Source organism: Eurosta solidaginis, chromosome 5 (genome assembly GCF_040869045.1).
Source record: "Eurosta solidaginis isolate ZX-2024a chromosome 5, ASM4086904v1, whole genome shotgun sequence".
Lineage (NCBI taxonomy): Eukaryota > Metazoa > Arthropoda > Insecta > Diptera > Tephritidae > Eurosta > Eurosta solidaginis.
The window spans coordinates 227890367-227909870 of NC_090323.1; the positions used below are offsets into that span (position 1 = coordinate 227890367).

The 19504-nt window shown below is 36.1% G+C and overlaps 1 protein-coding gene across 1 annotated transcript in view; it reads right to left on the reverse strand.

Moving 5' to 3' along the window:
* The window catches only part of Bulli (regulator of MON1-CCZ1 complex protein bulli), a 144887-nt gene that overhangs the window by 58712 nt on the left and 66671 nt on the right, over positions 1-19504 (reverse strand). Inside the window, exon 5 of the mRNA XM_067788700.1 lies at positions 1768-2167. Coding sequence (XP_067644801.1) covers positions 1768-2167 — 400 coding nt within the window. The remainder of the gene's footprint in view (positions 1-1767; positions 2168-19504) is intronic.

A 19504-nucleotide genomic window follows, 5' to 3' on the forward strand; every position in this document is an offset into this window, starting at 1 on the left:
ATAAAATGACCCAAGTCGAACATGGCTTCAATTTTTCCACATTAGAAAAAACAATTTATCCAAAAAAGGTGCAGTTTTTCACAAATTATGTACTTCGATTAAAAAATAAATGTAAGGCGTGATAAACTCCGAAGAGATCTAAGGCCGAGCTTCTCTTCCAATTTGCGTCGTACTCCTCTTGATTTTCCCTACAAATTTGCCGGATGGGACCTACATGTTTTATGCCGACTCCGAACGGCATCTGCAAGGCAGATGAGTTTTCACTGAGAGCTTTTCATGGCAGAAATACACCCGGAGCGCTTGCCAAACACTGCCGAGGGGCGACCCCGCTTAGAAAAATTTTCTTCTAATTGAAAAACATTATTTCTAAAATTTTGATGTTGCTTTGCCCGGGGTGTGAACCTAGGGCATAAGGTGTGGCAGGCGTAGCACGCTACCATCACACCACGGTGGCCGCAGGGCTAAATGAATAAACGAAATCGATTATGCAAAATCCTTTAGTAGGTTCAGTTAACATAGAAAGATCCATATATAAATACGAAATACGAATTTGGAGACATTTCGGTAGTAAAATACGAAATACGAATTTGGAGACATTTCGGTAGTACCCATGCAAAAACCTGTATAACTATTTCCATAAAAGGTTTACCACAGGTTAATCTCTTTTCAGACACAATTGTTATACTGTAACAACTGTTACCATCAGGTGTTCTCCCGGAAAATCAATGGCACTTGAATACCCCTTTGAAATTATTCTCACCTCATACTTAATGAAAAATCACTTGTGCCGCTATATTCAAACGTCCTATAATCAGCGTCTGAAACATTAATTTCAATTTTCACACTTGATCATTACCAAAACCCAATTCTTTCGGTACGGCACTTCGTTAAATTGGCGGCGCGATCCCCAACTAGTTACTTATGACCCTCAACTAGTTACTTATGACGGGAACTAATTGTTTCACGCCGACTTCTAACGGGATCTGCAAGGCAGACGAGTTTTCACTGAACAGTGTCTCATTGCAAAACCACACTCTGACGTAGGCACATATATTTACCAGGTGAGACTCTAACCTTCCTAAGAAGACTACTTCGGAAGTTGTAGCTCCGAAAAAACTGGAAGTCTTTGGTGCGATCAACAATAGGTCAGCATTAATGCTAATAGTTAAAACTGTGCCACGAGAGTCATGACTATAAATATCGGACGTAACCACTTTTGTGCGTGAACAGCAAGGGACCACAAATGGTTTAAAGAAATCGCCTCGACAACGTGTATTAGGAGCCAGCCCAGAACACCTCCTTCGGTGAAACTCCGCTTTGAAGAGACATACAGACAAAAGTGTGACTTTTTAAGTATTTGCATTTTTTTTTTTTTTGGCAGACGCACGTGAATGAAGGACAGTCCCTCCGGAGCTACTCCTTGGATGAAATTTTTTCATTGAAATATCAGCCATTGGTCCTAGCAAAAACACCGGATTACTTCAGTATATAGAACCCGTCGTCGTGTGAGGTCCGAAATGGCCAAAACATCGATTTCCCTAAATACATATAAACAAAACCTATTCTAAATATTACTTTTTAAAATAAGGAAATCAAGTTATTTATAGTAAGTACGCCGGCGTCGCCATCGCCGCCAGTTTACTATGGATCCTACGCCGCCGCGCCGATAAAGTGATCGGCGTAAACCTCTAGTTCATTCAGAATTACTGTTAGGCCAGTGAGTGTTTCGTCGTTTTAATTTGAAATTTCATTAAAATTTGTACTTACATCATGCGCTCCAATTTTACTCAACATATCAAGAGCTATTTGTGAAATTGCGGCATCGACATTGGAATGTGAAAGCAGAAAGCATGCAATTGGCTTCGACTCTAGCAATAGCGAATAGCTAACCAAACGGCGTAGTGTATCAAAGTTGCGATTTCGTATAAGTTCACTAATGATCAGCTTACTTAGATCTTCTTGAGCAGCGATATTGTGTTTATTTAGCGAATGTAAATAATGAATTAATATTGTTTCTGTATATTCGCGTTCAGCAATGGGTTGGAAGACATATGCAAGCATGTCATGTTGTTCGATAAGCACTTTTGGTGATGGTGGCAATTTGGGTATTGTTTTTACATTCGATGGCTGTGCAGTTTGCGTGTGAAGCTCCAGTTGTACCCATGACCTATAAATATACAAAAGTAAATGAATATGATGATGATATTTTATGAATAATGTGACGAATATTAGCAGCACTAAGTAATGGATTTCAGTGGTTATAGTAAAACAATAAAATAGTTTTAATATAATTTAATGTGAAAAAAAGAAAAACGTGTTGTTACACTTGTGTGGGCTCATTCCATTTCAAGACACCCGGTCCGCGCAGGACATGATTTTTGATTTCGATGAAATTTTAATATGTTGTTCTTTGGTCAAAATAATGAAACACGTGTTTTTTTTTTTTTGCCTAAAAAAAAATTTTTTTTCGGTTTTATCGGCAATTGAATTCCATAAAATTCAATCGGTATTTTATTCACCTATTTTTTCAACTGTCAATAACTTTGTCAAAAATTAACCGATTCTCATGATTTTTTCTTTAAAATGTTCGTTATTATATTTACTTTTATATAACTTTATAAACAATAGCATATAGTTAAAAAAAAATTTTATTTAGTATTTAGTAAAAATGTATGACTTTTTTTCACAAATTTATTTCTCAAAAAAGGTTATTTTTTTGTTGTTTAAACTTTTTCTATATTGAGCGAACAGTTCATATTTCAACTCGCCTAAATACCTATTAGCCAAAGCTCGTTATTTTCGAGATATGAATTTTTGAATATTAAACATTTTTCCCCCATTTATTGATGCAATGCATCACAGCATACAATAACTTTGTCGAAAATTAACCGATTCTCATGATCTTTTCTTTGAAATGTTCGTTATTACTTTTAATTTTATATAAATTTATAAACAACAGCATATAGTTAAAACAAAATATTTTCTGTTTTAGTATTTAGTAAAAATGTATGACTTTTTTCAAAAATTAATATTTCAAGAAAAGTAATTTTTTTTGTTTAGACTTTTTCTATATCGAGCGAACAGTTGATATTTCAGCTTGGGTAAATATCTGTTAGCCAAAACTCGTTGTTTTCGGAATGTGAATTTTTGAATATTAATCTTTTTTTCGCCATATATTGATGCAATACATATCAGAATAAAGGGCGATTAATGCCAAATGCTTAAAATTAATTAAAATATCACATTTATTATTGAAAACATTCATTTGTTGTTATTTTTCAGAATATGGCAAAATATTTCACTAAACCTACAATACCGTCACAAGAGCCTTTGCCATGTCCTGTTACAAAATCACTGTAATTCTGAAAAATAATAAGAAATTAATGGTTTGAATAATAAATGTGATATTTTAAATAATTTTAAGCATTTGGCATTAAGCGCCCTTTATTCTGATATGTATTGCATCAATATATGGCGAAAAAAAGATTAATATTCAAAAATTCACATTCCGATATGGCGAAAAAAAATTTAATATTCAAAAATTCATATTTCGAAAACAACGGGCGTTGGCCAATGGATATTTACCCAAGTTGAAATATAAACTGCTCACTCGATATAGAAAAAGTTTAAACAAAAAACAATAACCGTTATTTGAAATATTAATTTTTGAAAAAAAAGTCATAAATTTTTACTAAATACTAAAAAAAAAATTTTTTGTAACTATATGCAATTGTTTATAAATTTATATAAAATTAAAAGTAATAACGAACATTTCAAAGAAAAAATCATGAGAATCGGTTAATTTTTGACAAAGTTATTGACAGTTGAAAAAATAGGTGAATAAAATACCGATTGAATTTTATGGAATTCAATTGCCGATAAATCCGAAAAAAAAATTTTTTTGAGGCAAAAAAAACACGTGTTTCATTATTTTGACCAAAGAACAACATATTAAAATTTCATCGAAATCAAAAATCATGTCCTGCGCGGACCGGGTGTCTTGAAATGGAATGAGCTTGTGGTATAATGAGAACAGTAGGTTTACAATGAAAAGAAATTGCAATATATATAAGCCGACAGGCGGCGCTGTTGAATAACAAAGACGTGAAGTAATTCAAATCCAACACTCCCACTAATTATTTAAAGTCTTTCATTCCCAACATCTCTACGTTTTGATAAACTTCTGAGTTGTTAACGGCTTAGTAAAAACATCGCCCAAGTGGTCTTCACTGCAAACGTAGTTAATCCAAATCTTCTTCGACTCGTATAGCTGCCGAATAAAATGTAGTCGAACATCGATGTGTTTGATTCGTTGATGCAATTCCGAATTTTTTAATAAGTCGAATTGCGCTCTGATTGTCGGTGTAAAGTGACGGTGGGCTTTCTTGTGCACAGCCTACGTCACGAAGTAACTGATGTAACCAAACTGCTTCCATTGCACCTTCACATGCTGCCATAAATTCAGCCTCAGTGGTTGAAAGTGCTACTGTTTTCTGGTGGTGACTCTTCAAGGTAATAACACCTCCACCCACCAAAAATGCGAAACCTGTTGTAGATTTTCGCGTATCAACATCACGCGCAAAGTCAGAGTCAGAATATCCTTTCAATGTCGTGGAAGTACCAGAGTATTGAATTCCTCGTTCAGTTGTCCTATTCAAGTATCCTAGAATACGCTTGACTGCCGAAACATGCGAGGGCTTTGAATTATCCATAAATCGGCTGACTTCTCCCACTGCATAGGTCAGGTCACAATCGCAGCAAACATAAGCGATCCTATCGCTTGTCGATATGGGAATTCAACACACCCATTTTCACATGATTTAGTTAACGTGCTATTGCTGTCTGCTGGACTGGATATGTGCTTCGAATGTTGCATATTGAACTTCTCTATAACCTTTTTGATATATGCACTTTGATGAATGAAAATTGTCTTCTTCTCTCGATCTCGGTGTATTTCAACGCCAACGAAATTACCGTCTTCTCCTCGTGTCACCTCAAAATTGTCACTTTCCACATAATCAACGCCCTCCTTTTGTGAATAGCCCTTTGAAACTAGGCGTGTCTTGGAAATTGGGCCGGACATACTCTATTTTCGCTTAAAAACCCATCGACTTCCTATTACGTTGTGGTCCTTTGGACGCTCCACCAAATCCCATGTCGAATTTTTCTTCAGTGAACACAACTCATCTTTAATTGCCAGTTTATAGATTCTTCTGAATTAACCGCCTCTTCGTATGTGCTTGGCTCTAGAACTACAGCTGAATATCCACTTTCAATTAGACGGCTTGGTTTCTTCAACCTCTCGCGAAAACCATAGCGTTCAGTACTACGTGCTCTTTCTTCTTCTTCTTTGCCACCCGGTATATCATCGCTTGTATCGAAAAAGTCGTCCGACACATCTGAATTATTATGCTCATTTTCATCTATTCCAGTATTTTCTGGAGACTGCTTAATAGTTGGCAACTCTTCATACGATGCTTGCTTGGATGTTTGCCCATCACTATCATCATCGCCAGCTAGATGGTACACTTGAGCGTGATTCACAATCTTCTCGTTTATTTTTACGTTGCAGCTTACAATTATTTCCCGTGTATCCGGATCGTAGAGCCGAAAATTCTTTGATGTGGACTCGTACCCAACCAGAAATACCTTTTTTGCCTCGACATCCCATTTCTTACGTCCACTTTGTTTTGGTATCTGCACGAAGCATTCACTGCCAAAAACTCGCACATGTCCCATTTCAGATTTCGTCCCAAACCGTTCTTCATATGGCGTTGAATTAAGACACTTTTTGTTTGACGGTCGATTAAGAATGTACACAGCCGTTCGTACCGCTTCTGACCATAATTACTTTTGCAAACCACTGGCTAGCAGCATTGCGCGAGCGCACTCTACTACAGTTCGATTTTCACGCTCTACACGCTCATTTTGCTCCGGTGTGTACGGTGCAATCCGTTCAACTATCACCCCAGCATTACTCAGCATTCGCATACATTCCTTATTGACAAACTCTGTGACATTATCAAAACCAATGTGTTTCGCAGAATTACCTGCTGTGCTGCGAACAAGTGACAACAAAGCCTTAAGTTTTTCATACACCTCATATTTATTAGCCAGATTGTACACATATTGAAAACTCGTTACCCCATCTTTAACCAGAATAAAGTAAAACATTCCACCAATACCTACTTCTTCCATTGGCCCGCACAGATCGACATGCAAATATTCGCCTTTCGCCGTCACTCGAGTTTGCGCTGATTTATGTGAAACACGTTGCATTTGGCAGTCTTCCAGGAAAAAATTTGTTGCACTGCCTTCAATAAAATTCTGGTTGCACATATGTACGTCTTATTGCATCTACATTCAGATGCCCAAACCGATGATGCAACTGCTCAAGCGTGACGGTTGCAGCGCACGCTCGTTCAATAATTCTCTGTCTAAATACCATTCTCAATTGCTTACTGTCATCTCTCACACCCACAGCATATATTTCACCATCAACATCCGTCAGTTTGCAACCATCATGAGAAATCACCATTTGAAACTTCTTTGAGGTGGCGGATGCCGTTGAAAACAAATTCTGCTTCAGTTCAGGAACATGCTGCGCATTCCTAAGCTGTCTCTGTAGACATTTGCCTTTAACCTTTGCTTCAATTAAAATTGTTCCCGTGCCACGAATCAATAAACGATAATTATTTGCTATTTGTACAAATCTCTCAACTTCATACTTCTTAGAATCTGTAAACCATTCAATGCGACCTGTCATGTGCTCTGTTGCACCTGAATCAGCTATCCAAATATTCTCAAAATTCGTAGTGAACCCATCACCGACTTTGCCACAAAATGCAACATCACTGCCAGCTTTTTGCGTTCGGCAAACTTTTCACCGGGCTTCGGACATTCACGCTTCCAATGTCCAATTCCATAACATTTGTTACACTTTGTTTTCTTTTTCAGCTCATCTATCGATGTTGACGTTTTTTGTTAGTCCGCTGTTGTTTTGATTTGAATTTCGCACTGAAAGCCATCATCCACTTTGTTCATTTGATCCTCCTCCAGCTGCAAACGAGCCATCAAACTATCCAACGTTCTTGCTTCTCTTATATTGTATCAAACTGTTTTGAAATTACGAAATTTGGGCGTCAAACTGCTAATGATCCGCACCATTTTAATGTTCTCAGATAGTTTTTCACCTTGGTCTTCGATTTCATGTGCCGTTCTACTCACCTTTGACACATACGCCGCAACTGATTCGCCCTCAGTCATTTTGAACGAAAAATATTCCTCATATAGATTCATAATGCGCACCTCGCTACGTTTCTCATACAAATTGGACAACTTTTCTGCAATCTCTTTCGCAGTCTTACACATAAGAATATGATTCGATTGTTCATTGTCCACCGATGAAATTAAAATCGACATTGCTGTGCCATCATTTCTGTCGTATTGACTTTTCTCAGCGGCACTTGCAGTTTCACCAGGAACATTGCCGGCCATGACGTCCATCAGGCCTCTGGATTTCATGACAGCATCAATTTGGAACTTGCACAACTTGTAATTCATTAATTTGTGGTGAGTGACGGCTACACCGTTGCCAGGTTTTTCGTCTACTAAATCCATGTATTTTTTTTTATCTGGTGCAAGAAGGTTCTCGATTTTTTTTTTAACCCGCGTGTTGCGCTTTCATACACGCATATATGTACATACATTCATACATTCACATACCACAGCAAATCGCGAACCAATCTTCACTACGATGAATATTGCTTATTCAGTTAGATTTTCCGACTTTTAAGTGTTCTTCAATTTTAGTCGATAAATACAGTGACTGGGCCCATAACCTATTGGATTTCAGTGGTTATAGTAAAACAATAAAATAGTTTTAATATAATTTAATGAGAAAACAAGTAAGGAAGGCTAAGTTCGGGTGTAACCGAACCACAGTGGCGCCTCTGCCGTTAAAGCATGGCAAAAATCAAAAAAATCATGAAAGCGTTCTAATACATGTTTCCAATAGAGAATTTTCCGGGGATCAAGAATATACAACTGTTTTTTCACAGAAAATTATAGTTTACCAGGTAGAGCCGTTCAAAGTTGACCAGTTTTCAACATTGGGAAAAATTTTAAATTTTTCTTCTTTTTCGTTGTATTTAAAATGGTTTTGTGAGTAAATAAGGCGGCCGGTTGTCGTTTTCTTGTATAGCAATTAAAGATAATTTAATTTAGGATTGAAACAAAAAAAAACATTGTTAAAAATTGGTAGATATACCTGTTTTTCGAAATGCCTATTTTTAGGCCCTTTTTAAAATTTTGATGGAAAAAAAAATGTTGAAATATGTGATCCGTAAAATTAACAGTAGTTATTTGTGAAATATTCAGTTATCTAAATTCATAAAGTATATCTGCGTCTAGGTGCAACTTCACTTTTTACATCAAATAGTGTTAAACAACCTTGGGCATAAATACGCGCCTAAGCAGGTATATATAATTCAGTAGGGCCGTAAGTACGTTTTTGTTGTTGGAACTTGTTAACAACATACATTTTTATACTCAGTTGAGCAGAGCTCACAGAGTATATTAAGTTTGATTGGATAACGGTTGGTTGTACAGGTATAAAGGAATCGAGATAGATATAGACTTCCATATATCAAAATCATCAGGATCGAAAAAAAATTTGATTGAGCCATGTCCGTCCGTCCGTCCGTTAACACGATAACTTGAGTAAATTTTGAGATATCTTGATGAAATTTGGTATGTAGGTTCCTGAGCACTCATCTCAGATCGCTATTTAAAATGAACGATATCGGACTATAACCACGCACACTTTTTCGATATCGAAAATTTCGAAAAACCGAAAAAGTGCAATAATTCATTACCAAAGACAGATGAAGCGATGAAACTTGGTAGGTGCGTTGAACTTATGACGCAGAATAGAAAATTAGTAAAATATTGGACAATGGGCGTGGCACCGCCCACTTTTAAAAGAAGGTAATTTAAAACTTTTGCAAGCTGTAATTTGGCATTCGTTGAATATATTATGATGAAATTTGGCAGGAACGTTACTCCTATTACTATATGTACGCTTAATAAAAATTAGCAAAATCGGAGAAGGACCAAGCCCACTTTTAAAAAAAATTGTTTTTTAAGTAAAATTTTAACAAAAAATTTAATATCTCTACAGTATATAAGTAAATTATGTCAAAATTTAACTCCAGTAATGATATGGTGCAACAAAATACAAAAATAAAAGAAAAATTTCAAAATGGGCGTGGCTCCGTCCTTTTTCATTTAATTTGTCTAGGATACTTTTAATGTCATAAGTCGAACAAAAATTTACCAATCCTTTTGAAATTTGGTAGGGGCATAGATTTTATGACGCTAACTGTTTTATGTGAAAATGGGCAAAATCAGTTGAAGCCACGCCCAGTTTTTATACACAGTCGTCCGTCTGTCCTTCCGCATGGCGGTTAACACGATAACTTGAGCAAAAATCGACATATCTTTACTGAACTTAGTTCACGTACTTATCTGAACTCACTTTATCTTGGTATAAAAAATGAACGAAATCCGACTATGACCACGCCCACTTTTTCGATATCGAAAATTACGAAAAATGAAAAAAATGCCATAATTCTATACCAAATACGAAAAAAGGGATGAAACATGGTAATTGGATTGGTTTATTGACGCGAAATATAACTTTAGAAAAACTCTGTAAAATGGTTGTGACACCTACCATATTAAGTAGAAGAAAATGAAAAAGTTCTGCAGGCGAAATAAAAAACCCTTGAAATCTTGGCAGGTATTACATACATAAATAAATTAGCGGTATCCAACAGATGATGTCCTGGGTCACCCTGGTCCACATCTTGGTCGATATCTGAAAAACGCCTTCACATATACAACTACCACCACTCCCTTTTAAAACTCTCATTAATACCTTTAATTTGATACTAGTATCGTACAAACAGGTTCTAGAGTCACCCCTGGTTCACCTTTATGGCGATATATCGAAAAGGCGTCCACCTATAGAACTAAGCCCCACGCTCTTTTAAAATACTCATTAACACCTTTCATTTGATACCCGTATCGTACAAACATATTCTAGAGTCACCCCTGGTCCACCTTTATGGCGATATCTCGAAAAGGCGACCACCTATAGAACGAAGGCCCACTCCCTTTTAAAAATACTCATTAACACCTTTCATTTGATACCCATATCGTACAAACAAAGTCTGGAGTCACCCCTGGTCCACCTTTATTGCGATACCTCGAAAAGGCGTCCACCTATAGAACTAAGGCCCACTCCCTTTTAAAATACTCATTAACACCTTTCGTTTGATACCCATATTGTACAAACGTATTCTAGAGTCAAGCCTGGTCCACCTTTATGGCGATATCTTGAAAAGGCGACCACCTATACAACTACCATCACTCCCTTTTAGAACCTTCATTAATACCTTTAATTTGATACCCATATCGTACAAACACATTCTAGAGTCACCCCTGGTCCACTTTTAAGACGATATTTCGAAACGGCGTCCACCTATAGAACTAAGGCCCACTCCCTTTTAAAATACTCATTAACACCTTTCGTTTGATACCCATATTGTACAAACGCATTCTAGTCACCCCTGGTCCACCTTTACGGCGATATCTCAAAAAGGCGACCACCTATACAACTACCACCACTCCCTTTTAAAACCCTCATTAACACCTTTCATTTGATACCCATATCGTACAAACATATTCTAGAGTCACCCCTGGTCCACCTTTATTGCGATACCTCGAAAAGGCGTCCACCTGCCCACTCCCTTTTAAAATACTCATTAACACCTTTCGTTTGATACCCATATTGTACAAACAAATTCTATTGTCACCCCTGGTCCACCTTTATGGAGATATCTCGAAACAGCGTCCACCTATGGAACTAAGGATTACTCCCTTTTAAAATACTCATTAACACCTTTCATTTGATACCCATATCATACAAACAAATTCTAGAGTCAACCCTGATCCACCTTTATGGCGATATCCCTAAATGGCGTCCACCTATAGAACTATGGCCCACTCCCTCATAAAATACTCTTTAATGTCTTTCATTTGATACACATGTCATACAAACACATTCCATGGTTTCCCTCGGTTCATTTTCCTACATGGTTATTTTCCCTTATGTTGTCAACATAGCTCTCAACTGAGTATGTAATGTTCGGTTACACCAGAACTTAACCTTCCTTGTTTTAGTTACGAATTGTATACCTGAAATTGATTTTAATAATTTGAGTAGGTATATAAAGCTATCCATCTTACAATGCACATTATCATTCGTCTTTTGGAGATTAAGGAACTAAGTATTCTGTTTACTTATACCCCTATTACCGTTTACAACTCAACTTAGTTGGGTTGTAATTAAAACAACTCAACTTTAAGACAACTCAACTCCTGTTTGGTATTACGCATTACAACTTATTTCAGTTAAAGTTGAGTTGCCAACTTCAGAAAGTGATGATTTGACGGATAAAGGAACAGCTGATCAATTTGTGGCGGAAATTTAAGCATTTGCAAAAGTGATTTTGATATGACAGAAATTAAATTTTTAATTTTTGTTTTCGGATTCTAAAATCGGAGGTCGAAACGTGTCTTTTGATACCAACTTTGAAAATTTTTGTTAAAAATTAGGTGGTGAACCGTCTTGTAAAATGTTACATTTTTTTCAAAAAAACTGCAAAATTTATTATTATTATTTATTAAGTAATATATACAAATATAAAACTCCAATATATATAGAGTACTAGCAGCTATGGCCATCGACTCGACTTAAAATAGTAGTAAAAAATTATATATCTAGATAAAGTTATAATATTATTGGATAAGTATATAGTAAATTAGTATGTGCATAAGGATGTATATTAATGTTAGAATATATCAAAGCTGTTTCATATGAATTTTAAAAGTTTACATTCTGATACGAAATCGAAAATTTTGATTACATTAGCGTGTGATGCGTCTTTTAGAAAAGTATAAGGGTTTGAAGAACCAAAGTGTTTTTGCCGTTGTCTCTCTAAAATTGGACACCCGGTAAGAGTGTTCTACTGAGGCGATGCAGGAGCAAAATGGACAGGAAGCTGCGTCTGTGCCGGATAATAAATGTTGATGAGTGATTAGTGTATGCCCTAGCCTTAAGCGAGTGAAAACGGTTGATTGATGGCGTGTTATGCTACTGGAGTACACTGTCTTTTTACATGTAGGATTGATGTTGGTGTATTTGTGACTGAAATTATGCCACTCGATGTCTTTTTTCAGTAGTACTTGTTTGTTGATATGTTTAGTTAAATCCTTTTTATCGAGCGAATGGAACTGAAATTTTGGCGCTGCTTCGAAATAACGAGCAGTATTATCGGCATATTCAATGCCGGTTATACCAACATGGCCAGGTACCCAAAGGAGAGAAATTTTGTTTTTATACTTAATACATAAGTCTCGAATTTCGAAAATAGTTGTGGAAAGATTGTAGATATTAATTACAGCTAGTAGACATGAAATGCTGTCGGTGCAAATGACAAATTTCCCTTTACTCATAACTGCGTGTTCCATAGCTTTGAGGACTGCAAATGATTCAGCATTGAATACCGAGGAGTATGAAGGAAGGATTCCTCCGCTGATAATTTTTCCGTCTTCTGTAGTGACCGCAAAGGAAGTGTTACTTTTCTTTGAACCATCAGTGAATATAGGCGAGAAATTGAGGGATTTGTATTTATTTATGGCTTCCAAGAACCTTTGTTGATATACGACTTTATTTGTGCTTGCCTTTTTTAAACAGTGAAGTGATACATCAATGGATGTTTTATTTAGTAGCCACACAGGTTGCTTATTTATTTTATGGCATTTATTTGGAGGATAAATACCGAGATCTTTCGCGTATGTCACACATCGTCGTAGAGTGGAGCCAGGTTTGAAACAACGTTTGTGTCTTGATACTGCAACTAAGGTTTGGTGTATATTTTTATTGGGAGAATTAAATAATTTTGGAATAAGCTGCATTGTAAATTCATATATTCTTTCTTTTATTGATGGAAGGCCACTTTCAGCTAGGACACACTTAGTTGGTGTTGTTGGAAAGGCGTTTATGCTTCGGCGTACTGCAGTATGATATGGCGCTTCTATTTGCTTGATGTTGGTATTGGCACACCATCCAAAGATAGGTAGGGCGTAATCAATTTTAGAGAGCATTAAGGATCTTGTAACATTTATCAATGTATTAGTGTGAATAAATGACTTTTTACATGAAAGGTATTTGATTATGTTTAATCTCGACAAAAGGTTTTTTCTGAGAGAATTACATTGATGGTTAAAACTAAAACGCTTATCAAAATATACTCCTAGAATTTTTAAAAAATTTACGTTTTCAATTGTATTATTATCAAAAATGAGTTGAGGATAAGTACAATTATTCTTTTTACAAATATGTAGTAATTTACATTTAGATATCGAAATTGATGCGCCGCATTTGATCCCCCATTTTTTAAATTCATTAAGAACTTCACAAAAATTATTATTTACAAGTTGGGGTTTTTTTATATTTGTGTAGATTATTATATCATCGGCGTACATAGTTAATTTAATATTTTTAATATTCATACATATATCATTTAATTTATCAAAAGCTATTATGAACAAAACGACCGATAGGGGCGAGCCCTGTGGAATGCCATTATGCATATTATGAAAATCAGATAAATTGTTATTTATACGAATACGAAAGCGTCGATGTGTCATGAAAGCCTTAACAAAAGAAAAGGCTTTTTGACCAATCTTCCATGCAGCAAGTTGGCTTAATACTGCATGTATGCCCACGCGATCAAAAGCTTTCTCAAAGTCTGTCGCCAAAATGGTGACGTGATTTTTGGTACTTAGAGAATCCGACACAAAGTGTTGGATTTTTACTAGTGAATCCATTGTACTATGTTTTGTTTTGAAAGCTGTTTGCGTGTGGCTGATCGAGTTGTTTTTCTCGATGAACCACATCAAGCGCTTGGCAATTATTTTTTCTATGATTTTGCTTATACAGGACAGGAGGGATATGGGTCTGTAGGAGGTGGTAAGGTGGGGGGCTTGTTAGGTTTAGGGATTGGAATGACGGTGGCTGTACGCCAGACGTGAGGAAATAACCGTTCATCATAGACTTTATTATAAAAATTTAGTAATTTTATCTTTGCTATCTCAGGTAAATTCAGAAGCATTGCATAAGAGATGCGGTCTGAACCGGGAGATTTTCCTTTGGCATGTTTCAGGGCTGATTCTAATTCACATAATTCAATTTTGTTTTCATCATACCGTGCTAACGGAGAAAGGCTGAATGGAGAATACGTTTCAGAGAGCCAACGTGTTTTTTCACGGTTGAATGCTTCTGAAAAGTTGTTGTCATCTGAGTAATCAGACCAAAGCTTCGCGAAAGTCTCAGCCATGTCTAAAGAGTTCGTTAAAAGAGACTGATTGTGCTGAATGCAACTTATAGTTTTGTTTGAAGAAAGTGATTTTATATCAGCCCAGATTTTCTTTGGGGTCGAAAGTTGAGAGATCTTTGAAGTGAAACTCTCAAAACTTTTTTTCTTTGCTTCTTTTACCGATCTCTTGAACATGGCATTCGACTTCTTGTAATTTATTAAATTCTCAACCGACATACATAGTTTGTAGGCTTTCCAAAATTGATTTTTTTCCTCCCGAAGATTTTGTAAGGTCTTAGACCACCAAATAGGGAGAGTCTTGGAAAAACTAGCCTTAGTTTGAGGAATGGATTTGTTGGCTGCAGAACGGATAATCTTTGTGATAATTGCTATTTCTTTATTTACGTTTTGGAATGGCTCTAAGAAATTATTTGTAATTGCATTAGTGATTTCTGATTGATATAAATCCCAATTGGCATGGTCGGTTTTGAATTTGGGGATATGTTTGACCTTTTCAAAATTAGTATTAGTACGAATAGAAATAGATATATGGAAGTGATCGCTACCTCTAAGTATCGATGAAATTTTCCAGTTGGTTCTGGGATAAAGTTGTGGGGAAATTAGAGAAAGATCAACATGTGCAAGATGAGTGCGTAGAAAAATGAGTAGGTGATCGATCATTTAAAAGCATAAGTTGTTGTTGGAGTATAAAACTTTCTATAATTTGCCCTCTCGTATTTGATTTGGGTGATCCCCAGAAAGGGCTCCATGCGTTGAAGTCACCAGCCCACAGGATTGGGAAAGTAAATTTGGAAAACAAATTATTTAATTCCGCTATAGAAAATACTTGCTTTGGGGGTATATGTATATGTGTTTGCTATAATGAAGCTTGAATTTAGATTAATTTTTAGCGCCAACGTAGATAATGTGGATGTGACGTTGACTAACTCATGTGGAATTGCTGATTTAATTAATATACCTACACCTTGCTTACTAGACTGAATGTTGTATAGATTTGAAAAATACCCAATGTACTGTTTAGGATAATATATTGTATTTTGGTTTATATTTTGTGAAAAGTGGGTTTCTTGAATACATATTATATCTGGATCTTCTTCTTTAATTAATAATGATAGTTCGTTATAGTTATTTAAATAACCGTTGATATTCCATTGAATAATTTTTAAAAACATTAAAATATAAGAGAAAAAACAGATAAAATATATACATATTCATGTACATAGATGGCATGGACACACAAACACACCCAGATACAAATCAACCATGCTTACACATATGTAAACATGGCTAGACTGCATCTAGGTCTACTTGTGTGTCCAAAAAAATTTAAGAGAAAGTATTTGTTTACATTTCTATCATAGCGTCGTCTTTAATTGACGTGTCTTGCGTTGCTACAACTTTCGTTAGAGACGGAAGTGGATCAAAGAGAGAATGTTGGGAGGCTGTTGGAGAGCAATTTGATGTGTTAGGTGAGTTAGATGAGGAAGTGGCTGCAGTTTGATTTTGTTGTTTTGAAGCGTATATGGGGTGCTGGGAGGAAGCTAAATGCGTAACAAGAGAAGTTTGTTGGAATGATTGAGTGGATGAGGGGAAATTGTTTTGTGTTTTGTTGTAAGTGGACGGTTGGCTGGCAACTGGCTGAGCATCGTCAGTTGCAAATGAATGGGATGAACTCATTTCAGTATTTGTTTTGTTTGTTTCTTTTGAATTTTTGTCGGTGTTTATGTTATTAATTGTTGGTTTGGACACATTGCCTGTACTTGTTGTTGTTGTACTTGTTGTTGTTGTTGAAGGTTTTGCTTGTACGCTTGAAAGTGATTTGGATAAAGTGTCAGCATAGGTGGCACTATTGGAAGGTGGGAGTATGGTTTCTTTATAAATTTTCAAAGCTTCCCGCATTGAACATTTTTTTGTTGTTTTAATTTTTAAAATCTCTTTTGCTTGGATAAATTTGGTACATTCTCTGGACGAAGATGGGTGTTCGGCTTTGCAGTTAGCACATTGTGTACGGGTACATTTTTCAGGGGAATGGGGGGGAAGTGAACAAATACCGCAGGCGGGTGAGCGCTTACAATGTTTAGCGGTGTGACCAAGTAATTGGCAAGATTTGCAACGCATGGGTTTTGGGATATATTATCTTACCATGAATTTAGACCAAGCAATGTCGATATTATTAGGCACTTTGTAAAGATTAAACGTTAGCAATACCACACCTTAGGCTACTAACTTTCCATCGATATTTTTTTTGAATTTGTAGGCTGATACCACTGCTTGAGAGCTAAGCTCTTTAACAATTTGCTCATCCGGAACATTATTTAAGAAAGGTGCGTACACTGTACCTTTCACTTGATTAAGAGTTTCATGGAAAGAGGCCGATATATTACAAATATTTGGCAATTGTTTGGTATTTATGAATTTAAGAGCAACGGTTTTACTTTTAACTAAGAGCAGTAACTTTCCATCGCGGAGAGTGGAAATTGAATGCACTTCATTACTTATGAGTTGTATTGCTCGATGAATAGCGAAAGGCGAAAAAGACGAGAGAAGTTTTGCTGAATCGGCGGATTCAACAACAACAAACTTCGGATCTTCAACCTTAACTTCTGCTAGAAAGGGGAAAGGGACTACTGGCGATGCAGTACCGTTTTTATGTTTTTTCTTTGTGGGTCCAGAGTCCAATAATTGAAAGCGATTTGCTTTCAAAGTCTTTTGGCCGTTGGCCATAGTAATTAATTTTTTTATTCACTTATGAAAATAATATAGATTTACACACGCGGAAATTAAAAAAAAAGATATATATACAAAATCGCACAAAAGTCAGCTAGTCTTTAAAGAACCGCAATAGAGTAAAAATAACCAATTAACTCCGGAGGCGAAAGAGAGAACGTCTGTTCAACGCGAGAGATAGTCGGTGACTGAACTGCAAAATTGTATGAGACAACTGCTAGTAATCAGTTGTAAGATTTTGACGTCTGTGACAACTACACCAACACAAGGTTGTAAACGGTAATGCCACAAAAAATTGTTAGACTAGACAACTCAACCGACATTTTTTTTTTTTTTTTGACAGGTTGAGTTGTAATCGGTAATACCAAATTGCAAAATTTCAACCCAGAGTTGAGTTGTAAACGGTAATAGGGGCATTAAGTGAATAGTATTTTTAAATATAGTTCACAGTTTAATATTTAGTCAGATACACTCGAAGCCAATTCTAATATGTACATATCTAGAAAACTCGAAACTATTTGCAGTGTTTAAATCTACAAAGTCAAGACGGGACTTCGTTGAGGCTATTATGAGAGAATTAGCGAGTGACACAAGCATTAAAGAAAAGGAAGGCCCGCAAGAAAAAATTGGTTTACAATACATTATGATAGAAAGAAAATGGAAGGACGTCTATCGTAACAATTCAAAATTTCTAAGTAAGCATGAAAAGTGGCTAGCTGACAAAACTTTTTTGGACGAAGAAATGCCTAGCACGTCAACCAATCCAACTAGAGGGAGACCAACAAAACCCATAGAAGAATGTTGTACCTATACAAGGAAAAGAAAGCTGTCTGATACGACAAAAGCTATGGCCACGAATCATCTTTCAGAAGCACTGGCTATTAAATATAAAAAGGACGAAGAAAACGTGAAGTCTCATATAACAGAAGCAGTTGCGGTAGCAAGTCCAGTGCGACTGATGAGGATCAAAAACAGCATTCCCACACCACCAAATGCGCTACCTATGAAATACACTCCCGAAGAAGTTTTGGCGCTGTTTATAGATCTCGGTTTAACGAAGAAAAAATATATTATATTGCGTAAGTCATTATTGCAACGCAGTGCCGATATTTTACCTGGATACAAAAAAATTACTCAAGCCAAGAAAGAAGCAGTTCCTCCAAGTCCCAAAATAACCGAAGCATCAGCTGAAATTGAGCTACAAAACGTCTACACGATACCTTCAAAGTTTTACTGAAGGAAAGTTGAAATCACTGCCAAAGGAGCTAGCATTGATAACTAAGTGGGGCTGTGATGGATCATCAGGACAAAGCGCATATAAACAAAGAATAAATGTAGACGATGAAACAATTACAGATAGTAATATGTTTATGGCTTCTATTGTTCCATTACTACTGAAAGATGAAGCTTCAGAATATTGGAAAAATCCACGTCCGTCATCAACTATATTGTGACGCCCGATATTATTTAAATACGAGAAGGAGTCTTCGGAACTCACAAAAGCTACAGTGAGTGATATAAAAAATCAAATTGCCAAATTAGAACCAACAATAATTGAAATTGAAGAGGGAATGTCATTACAATAAAGCATGATTTTCTTCTAACAATGGTCGATGGAAAAGTGTTGAACTTAATAACAAATACGACATCTACAATGAAATGTCCAATTTGTAAGAAGAGCCAAAACGACTTTGAAAATCTTGATGATTCAATAACTGACGAACTAAATTATGAGTATGGAATATCCCCTTTGCATGCTAGGATAAGATGTATGGAATTTGTTTTGAAGCTGGCTTATACACTACCACAACAAGGAGAAGTTTTCGACGACAATACAACATGTAAGGAGAAGCAAAGCAGGAGAAAAAAAATAATTCAGTATGCATTCTTATAACAGATTGGCCTTAGAGTTGAGTGTCCAAAGTATGGATACGGAAATACAAATGATGGTAACTCCTCAAGAAGATTTTTTGAAAACGATGAAGTGACTGCTCGCATAACAGGAGTTGATAGAGATATTGTGAAAAGATTGGGAGTAATTTTAAATATTTTAAACTGCCATGAACCAGTTAATGGACCCAAATTTGGAGAATATGCATCTAAAACTACAGAGTTCCTGCATCAAAAGTATCCTGAGAAGAAACTTACACCAACGGTACATAAAATTTTAGCACATGGAAAAAATTTAATAGAGTACCAGTGCTTACCATTAGGAGAATTGTCTAAAGAAGCTCAAGAATCTAAGAACAAGGACTACAAAAGACATAGATGTATGAACACCTGCAAAGTATCACGAGTTAGACAAAACG